The sequence below is a fragment of the Ambystoma mexicanum genome, chromosome 14 (assembly GCF_040938575.1).
Source record: "Ambystoma mexicanum isolate Mex_15411 chromosome 14, UKY_AmexF1_1, whole genome shotgun sequence".
Classification (NCBI taxonomy): domain Eukaryota; kingdom Metazoa; phylum Chordata; class Amphibia; order Caudata; family Ambystomatidae; genus Ambystoma; species Ambystoma mexicanum.
The window spans coordinates 617,062,977-617,076,665 of record NC_090940.1 but is presented as its reverse complement, the minus strand read 5'-3'; the positions used below and the strand labels follow the sequence as shown (position 1 = coordinate 617,076,665).

The 13,689-nt window shown below is 46.5% G+C and overlaps 1 protein-coding gene across 2 annotated transcripts in view; it reads left to right on the top strand.

Moving 5' to 3' along the window:
• The window catches only part of FLVCR2 (FLVCR choline and putative heme transporter 2), a 322,375-nt gene extending 312,297 nt beyond the window's left edge, over window positions 1–10,078 (top strand). For both annotated transcript variants that reach the window (XM_069638046.1, XM_069638045.1), the window contains one exon: window positions 7,273–10,078. In XM_069638046.1, the coding sequence (XP_069494147.1) occupies window positions 7,273–7,338 (66 nt within the window). In that variant the 3' untranslated portion in view covers window positions 7,339–10,078. The remainder of the gene's footprint in view (window positions 1–7,272) is intronic.
• The last annotated feature ends 3,611 nt before the right edge of the window (window positions 10,079–13,689 follow it).

Sequence of the window (13,689 nt, the reverse complement as noted above, 5' to 3'; positions counted from 1 at the left end):
GCCTGGTGAAGGAGTTCATGAAAGGACTGTTCCGATCGTTCCTGCCGGTGAAGGCTCCGGCCCCGCGTGGGAGCTTAACAGGGGAGTTTAACGTGGTGCTGACCAGGCTCATGGGGCCGCCATTTGAGCTACTGCATTCGGCACTGTTGAAGTTCCTGTCGTGGAAGACAGCGTTTCTTGTGGCCATCACCTCCGCACGACGAGTGGGAGAGATCCAGGCCTTCTCCTGTAAACCTCCATACCTGACATTCCACGAGACGAGGGTGGTGGTGAGGACGCATCCCTCCTTCATGCCCAAGGTGCCGTCCGACGTCCATCTCAACGAGCCCTTGTGTTACCTGTTTTCTTTCCTTCGTCGCCGGCTGAGAGTACTTTGCACTCCCTGGATGTAGCTAGAGCACTGAAGTTCTACGTGGACTGCACCAAGAGCTTTCGGAAGACATCACAACTGATTGTGAACTTTGGACCTGTAAACCAAGGGAAGGCCCTCTTGAAGGCTTCCATTTCCAGATGGCTCTCCGGCTGCATCATGCACTGTCACCGGTTGGCAAACCGACCGTTGCCCAGCCGTCCGAGAGCCCATTCAACCAGAGCGATCGCTGCTACCAGGGCGTTCTTGTCTGGTGTGCCCCTGCTGGACATGTGCAGGGCTGCTACGTGGAGGTCGACGCACACCTTCACGAGATTCTACTGCATCGACCGGGATTCCAAGGAGTCGTCCAGGGTCGGCCAGGCAGTGCTGCACAACCTGTTCGCCTGAAGGTGGGCCTGGTGAGGAGGTAAGAGTTACTTAATGTTGAGTCGATGAAATGCTTAATGTTGAGCCTTTCCCCCTCCCGTGGTTGTGCATGTGTGTACTGCTATGTATTCTTGTATTCATGAGCCTGTGAATCCATGCCATTCCCCATGCTGGAGAAGGAACAAGTTACTTACCTGTAACTGTTGTTCTCCAGCATGGGTCTGGCATGGATTTACATGCGAACCCTCCCTCCTACCCCTCTGCGGCTCTTCTCTTGGTCCTACTGCCACTTTACGTGCTACCAAATCTGAAGATGGCTGCCAGAGGAGGGGTTTAGGTAGAGGGCAGTCATTGGCTAGGGGCAGTATGACCCAGAGACCAGTGATTGGTTACTAGTAGACAGACAGTTCAGAAACGAAACTGAAACTGATTTTTTCTTTACCGAGGATTCCCAGCCTGACGACGGGGAATATTCATGATTCATGAGCTTCTCTCCTCTGCACTCGTGGCTTTGCAGTGTCTTCCTGGCTTTGGGATTTAGTCCGCCATCACTCGGCGGGCAGAGAACTTCTTCAGCACAGTCTTGCAGCTCTCTGCTTCTCATCAGTCGCCATTTCACGTTTGAATCTCCAGCGCTGGAGAATTTGGATGCTAGCTGCTTTCCCCAACAGTACTGGCTCCCGCTGCACCTGCCACCGGAATGCTTCTTCTTACGGCTGCGTTCGGCTCCATAGCCAGGCTTGAAACATCTGATGGTCCTTTGCTCCTTTTTATAGATTGTATCCAGTTACTCCCATGTGGATTGCAGAAGTCCTTCTTTGTTACTGACTTAATCCTCATTCCTCCTTGGGGCCACCTCGTACCAGTGTTATCACAGTCAATGATCTTTGTCTCCTGTGCTCTTCCTCGTCCTAGTACTTTTGGCTTTAGGTCCTATGCTACAACATTAGAGGTTTGCTTTCAATGTAGTGGCTCTGGGCATTATGGAGGGCTAGGGAATGTTGGGAAGTAACAACATTGCATGGGTAGTACCCCATGTGATCGTCCTTATCCCCAGAGGGGGAATCCCTACCCATGAGGTCCTCCTGCATTAAACCACCATTAGGGGGACTATTGGGTAGCAGCTGCACCTCCCTAGCCTCATGGAAGGGCTCTTTTTTGGGGAGAAGTGATGACACCTTGCGACTTGTCACAGAAACCAACTGATTTCTACAGCCATGGAAGATCTAATGAGTGCCCTGGTGGGATGGTCAGTTGGCGATAAGCTGGCAACAGCCCTTATGGCCCTACAAGGAGCGACAGCTGATTGACAAGGGCAGCCAGTGGTGCCACCCTTGTTTCTCTAAAAACAGTAAAGACCCCTACAATCGTTTGTTAATTTTGAACATGTCGCAGACCACCTGGTGGCACCGGGATCATTAAACCAACTAAATAGCTACCCTTTTCACCGGTGATGCCCAGCAGCCTTACCATTATCTGATCTCGCATGGAAACCCCTCCTTGAAGATCTAAAACATGGGATCCTGGAAAGACTGGGACATGATCAGGAATACTGTTGGTTAAGACTCAGACATTTAAGGCTGAGGTAGGGGGATGTTAGGAAGAATTCTCATAAATGTGCTAATTCCCTTCACCTTAGAGAACCACAGCAACTTTGCTGGATTTTGAGGACTTGAGTTTTTTACCTGGAGAGAGTGTGAGCCTTTTTCCCCACTCTCTCGTGTATTTTACTCTTGTGTTCTTTGATTATGGAGTTTTAGACAACTCCATAGGCATCATCTTTTCATGTGTGTCACACAGCACCCTCAGTGCAGTGACACAAGGAAGCCTTTTAGGCTGTCGCAAGGTTTAAATACCTTCTCTGGGATAAACTACTGTTTCCCAGAGAAAGTAAAGTGAAATTGACTTTACTAGTCTTTCCAAATTCCTAGACCCAGCATGCACTATCTTACAATAGAGTGCTGGAGGGGTTACCTAGTATCCCCGAAGTCTAGAAACTCATGTAGCAGTCAAATGCTACCCTTTCCTCTCGAAATGGCTGGTGGCAGTGGTTTTACAACGAACTACCATGATTTTTCCCAACTGCGAACACTGGTAGCGTTAAATCGCGGGAGCCATGTTTTTCAAGATGGCGTCAGAGCCTCTTTTGTTTAAACGGGTCCCGGTCTTTTTTTTTCGCCATTTCTTTTTGGAAAGGTCCTTTTAGAGTTTTTCTCTGTGCACCAAACCAGGTTTGGTCCCTTTGTTCTTACGCCTTTGGCGGGCTTCAGGACTGAAGACCGTCTCTTGCGCCCGAGTGTCTGGGGTGGGCAGGAAGTGAGGGAGGTGCTCGAAACTCCCTGTGCTTAGTCTCCTAGGAGACCCATATGCACTCTGGTGTGATTGGCTGGCTGACTGTCCGGCAAGGACAGCCACCCTGCTGGGTGAGTGGCAGCTAGACTGGAATGAATGGGAGAATACTGTTAAAAAAAGGCGAGTCTCTTGGCTTTTAAGGCAGAGTCGACCACTGGAACGAAAGAACCAAAGACAAGCTGGAAGAGGACGGCTACTGCAACTCCTGGACTGTTGGTTTGCCCGGTGAAGCCCTGCTGCAGGTCCGAATCGCCAAGTTCATCTCGACAGAGAAGCCCTTCAAGGACTCCTTGGTGGGACCAATCAACTCGTAAGCCACCTGGATACCATTCTCTGAGCTGGTTGTATTTTCCTCAGAGTGCTGCAGGAAACCGAATAGCCAAGGAGAAGGACACCAGTTTGTGTGCTTGACTACAGCTAACGGAATCGAAGATGTGCCTTTGCCAGCTTTTTGACCAGTCCCAGTGCAGTGCAGGAGTCCCCTGACTTCCTCCCTCTTGTCCCCACGACTGAGGCTCAGGTACAGCGAGATCTGCAGGAACAGACGTCTTCAGCTGCATCTTTTTCTTCATTGCAAGGTACTGTGAAAACCCGACGAGAGAACTTACCTCTCGCTGCGAAAGTGCGTGAAACTTTGGCAACTTGCAGGCCTAGTCAGCTTGTGACCCGACATATATGAATCTTTCTTCTTTTACAAACTACTTCTGAGAACTTTGACAAACACTTTAAATGCCTGAGAACCTGATATTGTGAAGTACTGAAGTATATTTGTGTGTGCTATAGATCGCCTCCTTCTAGTGAATGTTTTAAAAATGACTGTGAAAGCAATTAATAGGTGTTTTACCAAGAAACCTTGAGTATAAGAGTCTATTTGGATACTTGTAATTATAGACCTCTGTGTAACACCCTTACAGCTCACATTCCCTCTTAAGATCACCCTGACTGCTCAGCAGGGCTACCACAAAACTGTGTAGTATAGACTTATACAAAAGTTTGTTTTGCTTACACCTGGAGTCCTAGTTGTGTGTAGTGGTCCCAAAGGGTACTGCATACAAACTTTGCCTAACATGGGGAGACCCCCAAAACAAGTGTGGGATATGACGAATGAGTAGGCCAAAGAAATGTTGATATTAGAACAGTTTGTTTATTCTTTGCCCCCAATACCTACGAACAGTAGTCTATCAGCCCTCGCTCAAAAAGGCAATTCAGATTGCCAAGAAAAGGAGAAAGGTGTGAAAGGGCTTGAGGTGGGAGCCTGAAAAATGTACCAAATGCTGAAGTGATGTTTAAGAATCCTGCCTTGGAAGTCAGAGAGGGGGATGGTTAGAAAAAATACTTTTTAGGCCTCCCCGTAGTAGTTCTCTGTGAAGGCAGTAGGGGTTACCCAGGAATAGGAGTAGATCATTTTGGGGGACTAGAGTGGGGTAAGGAGACCTGGGCTGGGGTGGTGGGAGCCCCGGGAAGTACGAGGGAATTAGTAGGGATCCCCTTACTCAAGCCATCCCAGAGATTTCTGGAACATCTGCTGTATATTATAAAGAAAACCCTTGAAACGTAGTCTGTGTTGGTTGGATTATTACTGCTATCTGTGTCAGTATTGTGTTTTAACCACAGCTGTTATTTTGGAACAACAGATGCAGTAAATAGTTCATGATTATGGACTGAAATACCTCTTAGAAAAGTTATTTCCACATCATATTCAGGGGTCGAAATTCGAATTTGTTGACCAGGTGCAAAATGCAGCTCCTGGGCATCAGGCATGACCTGTTGGGCAGGAGCTACGCTGGGTTAGCCAGGAACTAGTACATAGTACACAGCAAATGTAACTTTTGCATAAGATGCAAACTCTATTTTTTGTCCATTTATATATTATCCAATATGCTTTAACTGTCTCTTAATTGTGTCCTTTATTCTCTTTTATACACACTGCACAAACCTAGACAGTTAATATTGCAGAGCTATGTTTGTATGGCATCGCTTGCCTGGGGAGTCAGAAGTAGCTTCTGGTAGCTCTTGGTTTCAAGGTAACCAGGCTCTCCCTGGCTATAACCAGGAGTTAAATAGCTCCTAGCAATTTTGAACCCTGAATTTTACCCCAAAAATGTAGAGGTAACCACTTCTTTGCCCTCTGCATGACAAAATGTTTTGTCCCGTAAGTGAATGGATGCAGTGCCGTATCTTTCATTTTCAGCGCAACATGGTGCATATGGATGGGACATGGGGAGAATGGTGGTTAATGGGCTGCTGTCCCGTGTACGTTTTCAGCCCTCAAATGGGGATGGCAATGCATTTTTTTAAATAAAAACAGTGGTCGAAGTGGGCGGGAGCGGTCGGGAGCGGTGCTTCCATACTTTTTAATGTTAAGTTTCACTGTTCCTATACTTTTATTTTAAAGAGAAACCGTTCTGGAATGGTTTTGTTTTAAAATAAAAGTGTAGGAAGAAGTTTAAGCTTGCACTTTCATGCACTGCACTGTCCATTCCCATAAATAGCAGGTGTGTTTGTTTGGGGGGGTTTAGATTGTGTGTGGGAGGGGGTGCAAGGATGGGGTTTGTAGGGAGCGGGGCAGACCAGCAGAGAACATAGCTCCTCTACTTCTTTTCGTACACTTGACCTCTGAATAAAAATGGAAGTGGAGGTGAAGTCGACATAGGTGCTTTCTATTGAGAATGCTGCGTGTAACAACTCTGATTATCTATTCATAGCAGAAACCCCTTCAGACTTCTCGGGCGCTAGGGTTCGCTGTCATGGGGTGGTCTTGCTTTCAGGCACAGTTGTTGGGAGGTGTGTTTATTCAATTTGTGCAAGGGGCGGCAGCTGAGCTTTCTTTACTTTTGAGCCATGATTGGCAAGCTTAGCCATAGGGGTTGGGTGGGGGAAGGGGTGTCAAACCCAAGCTTGATTTTGACCAATACTTTCAGTGCCTGGGGATTGAACTGCAATGGTACATGGTTACTTGTAGGGATTAACTAAATCAGTAATTGCAGGCTGTTTTATTGCAGGTCCTGAGGGAGTAAACCGCATAGCCTGCATCCTTGGTCTAGATTCGGTAATTGTTGGCACTGGTCACGTAGCTCAGTCAGTTAGGCATTTGCTGCTGGCCTCTGAATTTAACCAGCAGATCATAGGTTTGTACTTCAGTGGGTCTGATGCCTCCTTATGTGGTGGATTCATAGAGTACCATTACATATTAGCAATTCTTATGATTGGCAGAACTACAAAATTGCAAAAAGTGTTGCAACAAGCTAATACACTTCACATGTTTAGAGGGTGATGACACATTGATGTCTGAAAACTTTAGCACACAAATATTTTAACATTTGTGTGCATTTTCCCCTGACATTCGTTTCTTTGGTAATATGGTTGCCCATGTAATAGATACATTTCAAATTTCATCCTGGCCATCCATGTCACTGAAGCAACTAAGGAGTCAAACCTTAGGCTCTACAGATGTTTTAGACAACAATTCCCATCAGGCCTTGCCAGCAAGTCAGTGGTGAAAGATTAAGGTTTGAAACATCTGGATAGACACAGATTGCAGACCTGTTGTGAACCATGCCTAACTGCACATCTACTGCCGTGTGCCGCATGCTTCCAGCAGGTTAATGACAAGGTTCTGAAACGTTTGCCTCTCTAGATGTTTTGGACTACAACTCCCATCAAGCTTAACCCGCTGAGTCAATGGTGAGCAATCATGGGAGTCGCTCTCAAACATCTGGGGTTGGGGAGGGGGCGGGCAGTGGGTTGCAGACCCTTAGGGCTTGTTCATTGGATATAGATGTAATTGATGGTTGAGGTGTGCAGGGTTTACTGGAATGCTTCTGAAGGGATGCATGCATGCCCGTTCTTTCTTAATACACGTCTCTGACTTAGTTTTCCGGAACTCTGTGTGGTAGTGTTGTGGCCAAGCATTGGTAATGGAGCGCGCTGGAAGTGGGTCACGCAGCGTGCAATGAAGTGCTGTGGGATAACACCTTGTGGTAGAGCTTGTCCAAAGGGTGGTGGTCTTGGGACGTTTCATGGATGCAGAGGTAGAATGTCCACATCTGACGGGTAGGGCAGAAGAGAATACAATAAGATGCTGGTGGCCCCAAGTGGATTAGCAGGCAGGAACTTAAGCCAGAGGGAAGCTCTATGTCCTTTACAAATGTACTAACGCTGCTTTTATTTGTAAATCGCAGAAATTGGGGGAGACCTTAGATGATGGCCACCATTCTCCAGGAACCCTTCTGGAAGCCAGACTGTGACACGCTCTTCCCAGTGGACACTGGCACTTTCTGTCTTGCCTCGGCACGGGACCGCAACATTTCCAAAGAGAACTACGGTTGTATGCCGACTTGTACTTGCTGCTGTTTTACCAAACTGAATGACTCAAAGATGGATTCTGCCTGGGCGGGCGACCAAAGCTCTGAGGGGAGATGTACCTGTATGCCCTTTCAAACTAAACTGTCATTGCTCACAGACTGCCATTTTCCTGGGAGTTCAGTATTAATTTAAAATGGGATCATTTTATTGTCTGAAATGTTGTCAAATATTTCAGATGGCCTTTTTAGAAGCTAAAATAAAATGTCTTGTGCACAAACAGCCTAGACGATGTAACCCATTAGTTATAATTGCTAGGCAACATTGGGAAGCGATTCCCATCTAGTAATAATCTGCTTGGGGGTGGGCATATGGATCCAGCAATGTCAGAAACCTAGCAATTTGCAGGGAATTGTATTTGCCAGTAGACGGGGTAAGCTCCTAGTGTGGGTCCAACTTTCACCAGCAGGTTTGGTGCCTTGATTCATTGGAAGAAAATAAAGACTGCATTGCTTGTTGCTCTGGATCGCTGCCTGTCACCATTATCTGCTTCAGGACTAGGCTCCAACCCACCTGACACAGCTGCAGATATCCTATCAGCAGCAGGTATTGCCCGGTGTCATATATTCTGGGTGATATTCACCCCCTTGCTTCTAAAGGTGTCTGAAAACGTTTCTTGCTCAGCTGGACCTGTGCCATACTTTAATGCCTGTCTGCATATGTACTCCTACATCCCGTCTATACCTTTGGGATGTCCTCCCTGCAAAGGGTGCATGCACGGCGACGCCTGTATTCCAGCCCCTCCCTTGCATGCTCCTTGCAGCTCTCCCAAAGAGTGGCCATCATCTCTTCTCCCTGAGTGCTACACATATGTCAGCTCCCAAAGGGCTGTTCTCGTCTCACTCTCCAATGCATGATAGTACACTGGTGCTCGCTCCCAAAAACCTACCTTCTACTCACACAACCCAAGTCCTCTGCTTGAATTCTCTCCCAACGGTCTGTGCCATCGCCCAGAGTACTACTGTCGCTCCTGTTCCTCCCCCGCCACCCAGCAGTGCACTCGTGTTCTCTCCAAAAGAGCTTCTGTAATGTCTCCAGTCACTGAACTTGTGATGTTCTCATCCAAAGGGCGTAATCAATGATTTACAATGGCAGTGGGCACCATCGAAAGGGCTGCTATCTCCCCCATGCTGCGCTCATGCTCTTCCCCCAAAGAGCTGCTGTCATCTCTGATCCCCAAGGTGCTGTACTCATGTTCTTTCTCAAAGAGCTGCTGTCATTTCTTCTAATGCCCCCCCCCCCCGTGTTTCACTCATGTTCCCTCCAAAAGGCTGATGTTATCTCTTAACCCCAAAGTGCTGCAATCATGTTCTCTCTCAAAGGGCTGCTGTCATGTCTTCTTGTGGAGGGTTTCACTTGCGTTCTCTTCCCAGCGTGCCATAGCCCTTCGCGCGCCCCCTCCCCCCCAGTGTTGCACTCATGTTCTCTCCAAAGGGCTGCTGTCATCTCTTTTCTCAGTGGGTTCTTCACAGCAGACTCTGCTCAGTAAAAACATTGGAGGGTGGCCCTCATGTTTTCTCCCCAGAGTGCCACTGCCCCCCCCTCCTCCCGCCCCAGTGTTGCAATCATTTTCTCTCCCAAAGGGCTGCTCTCATGTCTTCTTGTGGATGGTTTGCCCTCATGTGCTCTCCCCCAAAGGGCTGCTGTCATGTCTTCTTGTGGACGGTTGCACTTGTGTTCTCTCCCCAGAGTGCCACTGCCCCCCTCCCCAGTGTTGCAATCATGTTCTCTCCCAAAGGGCTGCTGTCATGTCTTCTTGTGGATGGTTTGCCCGCATGTGCTCTCCCCCCCAAAGGGCTGCTGTCATGTCTTCTTGTGGAGGGTTTCACTTGTGTTCTCTTCCCAGCGTGCCATAGCCCTCCTCGCCCCCCCTTCCCCCCAGTGTTGCACTCATGTTCTCTCCAAAGGGCTGCTGTCATCTCTTTTCTCAGTGGGTTCTTCACCAGCAGACTCTGCTCAGTAAACACATTGAATCACACAACTTTTCTAGGCAGGACTATGGAACTACACAAAGCCTTTAGTTTACAGCATGGCTCGATAATCAAACCTGTTTTAGTTGGTAAACTGTTAGATAGTGAGAATGTGTATTGGTATAAACCAAATGACAAGTATTTATCTAGAAGTAGGGCTGCATCCAAAGAATGAGTGCAGTATTGCAGATAACTATCTAATGCTAGGATGGTAATATTCTAATTTCCACTGTTCTTTAATGTCAATGAATTTCTGGTTTTTGTGAATTATTCTTTTAGGCCACTGGTTGGTTGTTTACAATGCAAAGATAAAGTAAAAAATATCAGTAAACTTAATTATTTTATGTAGCTCCAACGGCATGGATAACCAGCGGGGGGTGTTCAATTTGTGTGTATGTGTCTTGTGTGTTTTATTAAAAACAAATGTTGGCCCAGGCTAACCTCTTAAAGTAAGAATAAACTGGACATGGGCAGCTCCTGTTAAGCAGAAAGAGTGACTGTCATTTTATTGCGGGTGGACTTCTCCTATGATAAGCTACCTATTGGCAACTTTGCTGAGAGCCAAAAAAAAAGTTACGAAAAATCACTGTGGTATGTGCCAAAAATCATGAATATGTGCAATGTAAATCTGTTAAAAATAAATAAATAAAATACAGTGTGCTGTCTGTTATTGTCCCAATGACTTGTTGCCCCTCCCCTTTTGTTTAGACTGGCCTCCACAACTCATCTTCCTCTCTTGAAACAAACACACATTCCAAGAACCGATATACCCACATTTGCTCTACCTAAAGCAGGGGGAACCTTGGCTTGAACTCAACAATTTACCCAGCTAACCTTGGTGACCAGACAAACCTTTACACAAATGTAGTCCCACAGTGCTGAGACAATCCAACACACACCCTAAGCTAGCTGCTCAAGGCCAGATACGTGCCAAAATTGTTGCAAGAAATAAGAACCTCAGCATGGTAACTCTAAACAGCCAAAGGCCAGGACAGGCCACTGTACACGCATATGCCTGAGCCCGACACACTCTGACCAAGCCTGCTCCTCCATAGTCCTTCAGAGCCGGGAGGAACCCTTAACAGCCAACACACCCGGCAGAGGAGAGGAGTAGCAACAACCACTGGCAAATGTTCTGAAAACCTCAAGCATGACAAACACGCAGCTGAGCTGCAGTCAATGCCCACAAGAAAAAGGACACTGTATTGCTAACGCTCAATATAAAGCCTGCCACCAGCACCCCCAAATACCAGTGCCAACTGTAAAAACCTAAACAAACCTCCATGTAGGGAGGTTGTTGTCACGAATCGCAGGAATGTGTCCTTTCTCCCCCTGGTGGAGCCCCTCCACACCCCTCCCAGTGAGGCTAGGGCAGTGAGCCGGCTCTGCAATGCACCCCGCTTGGGGTAGAGGCAAGTGGGACCTCACCGGGAGAGACTCCCGTTCTGATGAGAAACTCCCTAAAAATCCTAGTCAGAATATCGCTGAAAACATCTATGTGGAACCATACATGAAGAAACCTGTATCTGGTATTGCTGCACAAAAACCCAAAATATCTTTGTAACAGAATATCTCATTCCAGCGGGACAAAGAAACCAATCGAGAGTAATAATGGGAAACCAGGACGTACGCCGGGATAGTCCCAGGCACACATCATACAGACGGCGAGAGAAAACTGGCAAAAGAAAAAGCCTGTGAGTTTCTAAGCACTGGTGTTGACAGCTACTGAAAATGAAGCAGATGTGCAGCGTCTTGCCTGGAGAGAAGGAAAAATAGACGCTCTGTGTCTACACGGGGGGCAGGGGGGAGAGAGAGAAGGGAGAGAATAGACATGCAGTGTCTTACCGATACAAGAGAGAGAGTTGGGCGATCAGCATCCCAGGTCTAAAGGAGACCACAAAACTGTTACCAACACGTAGCCTCTTACCTGGGGAAGACGAGGGAAACAGACATGAAGCGTTCTAGAGTACCAAAGGAGAAAAATATACCAAAGGTGGTGGCAGACCATAAAAGCCTTGTGATAGACCAGGAGTCCCCCAAACAACACCGAATCCAGCCTGCAACCACAGAATGTAACAGTACTGGAAGTACCTTATGGTCATCCCCAATGACAAAAGGGAAAAGAAAGACACGATACAGAGAAGCAAACCCAAGAGATCCGGGGGACGTTACCCCAAGAAGTCACAGGTAAAGGGGAAAAATGAGGCTCTGGGAGGGGAGATGATCATCTTTATTGGACTAATCCTACTCGTCCCAGTTAAGAGACTATGATACTTGAACCCAGAAGGGGTAGTGATAATTGTTATAGGATCGATCATACTCCGAGCTAAAGTCAAGAGATTGTTATAGTTGAATCAGGAGGAGATACAGTGATGCTTAAACCAAGAGTAGTGAGCAAGGATCATTATGCGATTGATCATACTAGTTATAGTAAAGAGACTTGAGTACACCACCCAAGAGAAGTGCAGGGATATCATTATGAGACTAATCCTACTTGTCTCAGTAAAGGTAAAGAGATACACATTATAAAGCCTCAAGAAGTGAACAAGCGCCACTATGATAATATTCTGTCTCAAGTGAATAAAGCTCAATAGAGGGGAGTGGAATGAGAGACTGGTAAACGTTGGAACTGTTTATAAGGATCAAGCGAAACAAGATGGAACGGAAAAGGATGACCATCTCAGACCGATCAAGTCATAGATTAACTGTATAAACTAATCAAAATGATAACCAAAGGTTACTTGAAGATTAATTATTGAAGAGTGTGAGAAACCTGAGGGTATTCTCACTCCTACTCCCCTTGGGTCCTATGTGCAGTAGGACACATCCTTTTTACTGACTGACAACACCGCTCCTATTTTCAGGAGGAGTTGGGCCCCTTCAAGAAAATCCTGATAAAAGAAAGATTTCAAAACTCTTTTTGCAACACAGTATCATCCAGATAATCATCTAAAAAGGATGCATGACAGATAATGCTATTAATAACAACAGTGATATATTGGATAAAATAAATTAAATTTAATACATGATCATTATATATTATCAATTGTAGAGAAGAAAAGGAATAGCATCACACCGAATTAACAGCTCCTGGGGAAGGGAAACACATAGAGCAGACATTCAAGGGATTATGATACTACCAACACCATGAACCCACCAATGTGAAACATTGTTTAGGATTTGTTTGGGAATAATTGGACTGCTGGTTGTACTGTACATTCTGGAGAAAGAATAAAGGAAGCAATTGTATTTCTATCAAATTTATTTAGGATCGTTTTGAATTTAACTTTGGAATTTAATATTGTTTTGTTAAAGTAAATGCATTCTGTGTACAAAATATGATCCAAAACTGTTTGCATGAAATCAAATACACAGGAACAGTAAAGTTATTATTTTTATTACATACTATGTCTATAGTGGCATCATTATAGTACATATAACAAATAATTAACATTTGGTTGTTTTTAAACACAAATTGGGCGTGCTGGGGGCGGGAGAGTTCCACAAAAGTGCTGTGTTTCATCCTCTGCGCAGGTGGCCAGGGAAAGGCCATCACTCTTTGATCCTGACCTTGGGGGTGAAAGAAGCGAGGGATGACGACTTAGGTGGAGGGTCGTGAGGATTGGAAGTGGGGTGCCCCTGGGCAAGACGCGGTATTCCACATTCTCCTTTCAGGAAGGAGGCCCTATCCCAGAGGCAGTTATGGTATATTGTTCCTCATGTCCATTGACCAAGAAAAGGACAGGAGATATCAACAGTTCAGGAGGAGGAAAAGGATTAAGGGTAAGATCGGTGAGATATTGTATCCCCCTTTTCCTATCGGCAACCAACCTAACCCTCCCACAACCTTTATGGGCTATTTTAAGTCAGCTCCCCTAGTTTTCCCACATGTGACACTTGACAGTACTGGGATGAAGCAGAGGCAACAGAGTGATGAAGATTACACCTTTTCACCACTTTGGTACTGGGACGAGGAAGATGCCTGCAAGGAGCTGTGAGGGTCAGGCATGTCCCTTTAATTACGGTCAGGCAGGACTAATGATACATGCACACCTGCAGCCTGTCAAAGGGATGCATGTGTATAAAAAGATACCAGCTCAACAAGTGAGAGAGCGACAGGGGAAGCAACAGGGAGACCTGTGTCTGGGAGAATAGCAGCAGGAGACCCTTGTGAGGAGGCAGCTGTGGTGGGACTGGAGAAAGAACCAGGATGCCAGCCATTATCCCAGGAGACTTGTGGGACATATCTGAGTGGGCTGTGTATTT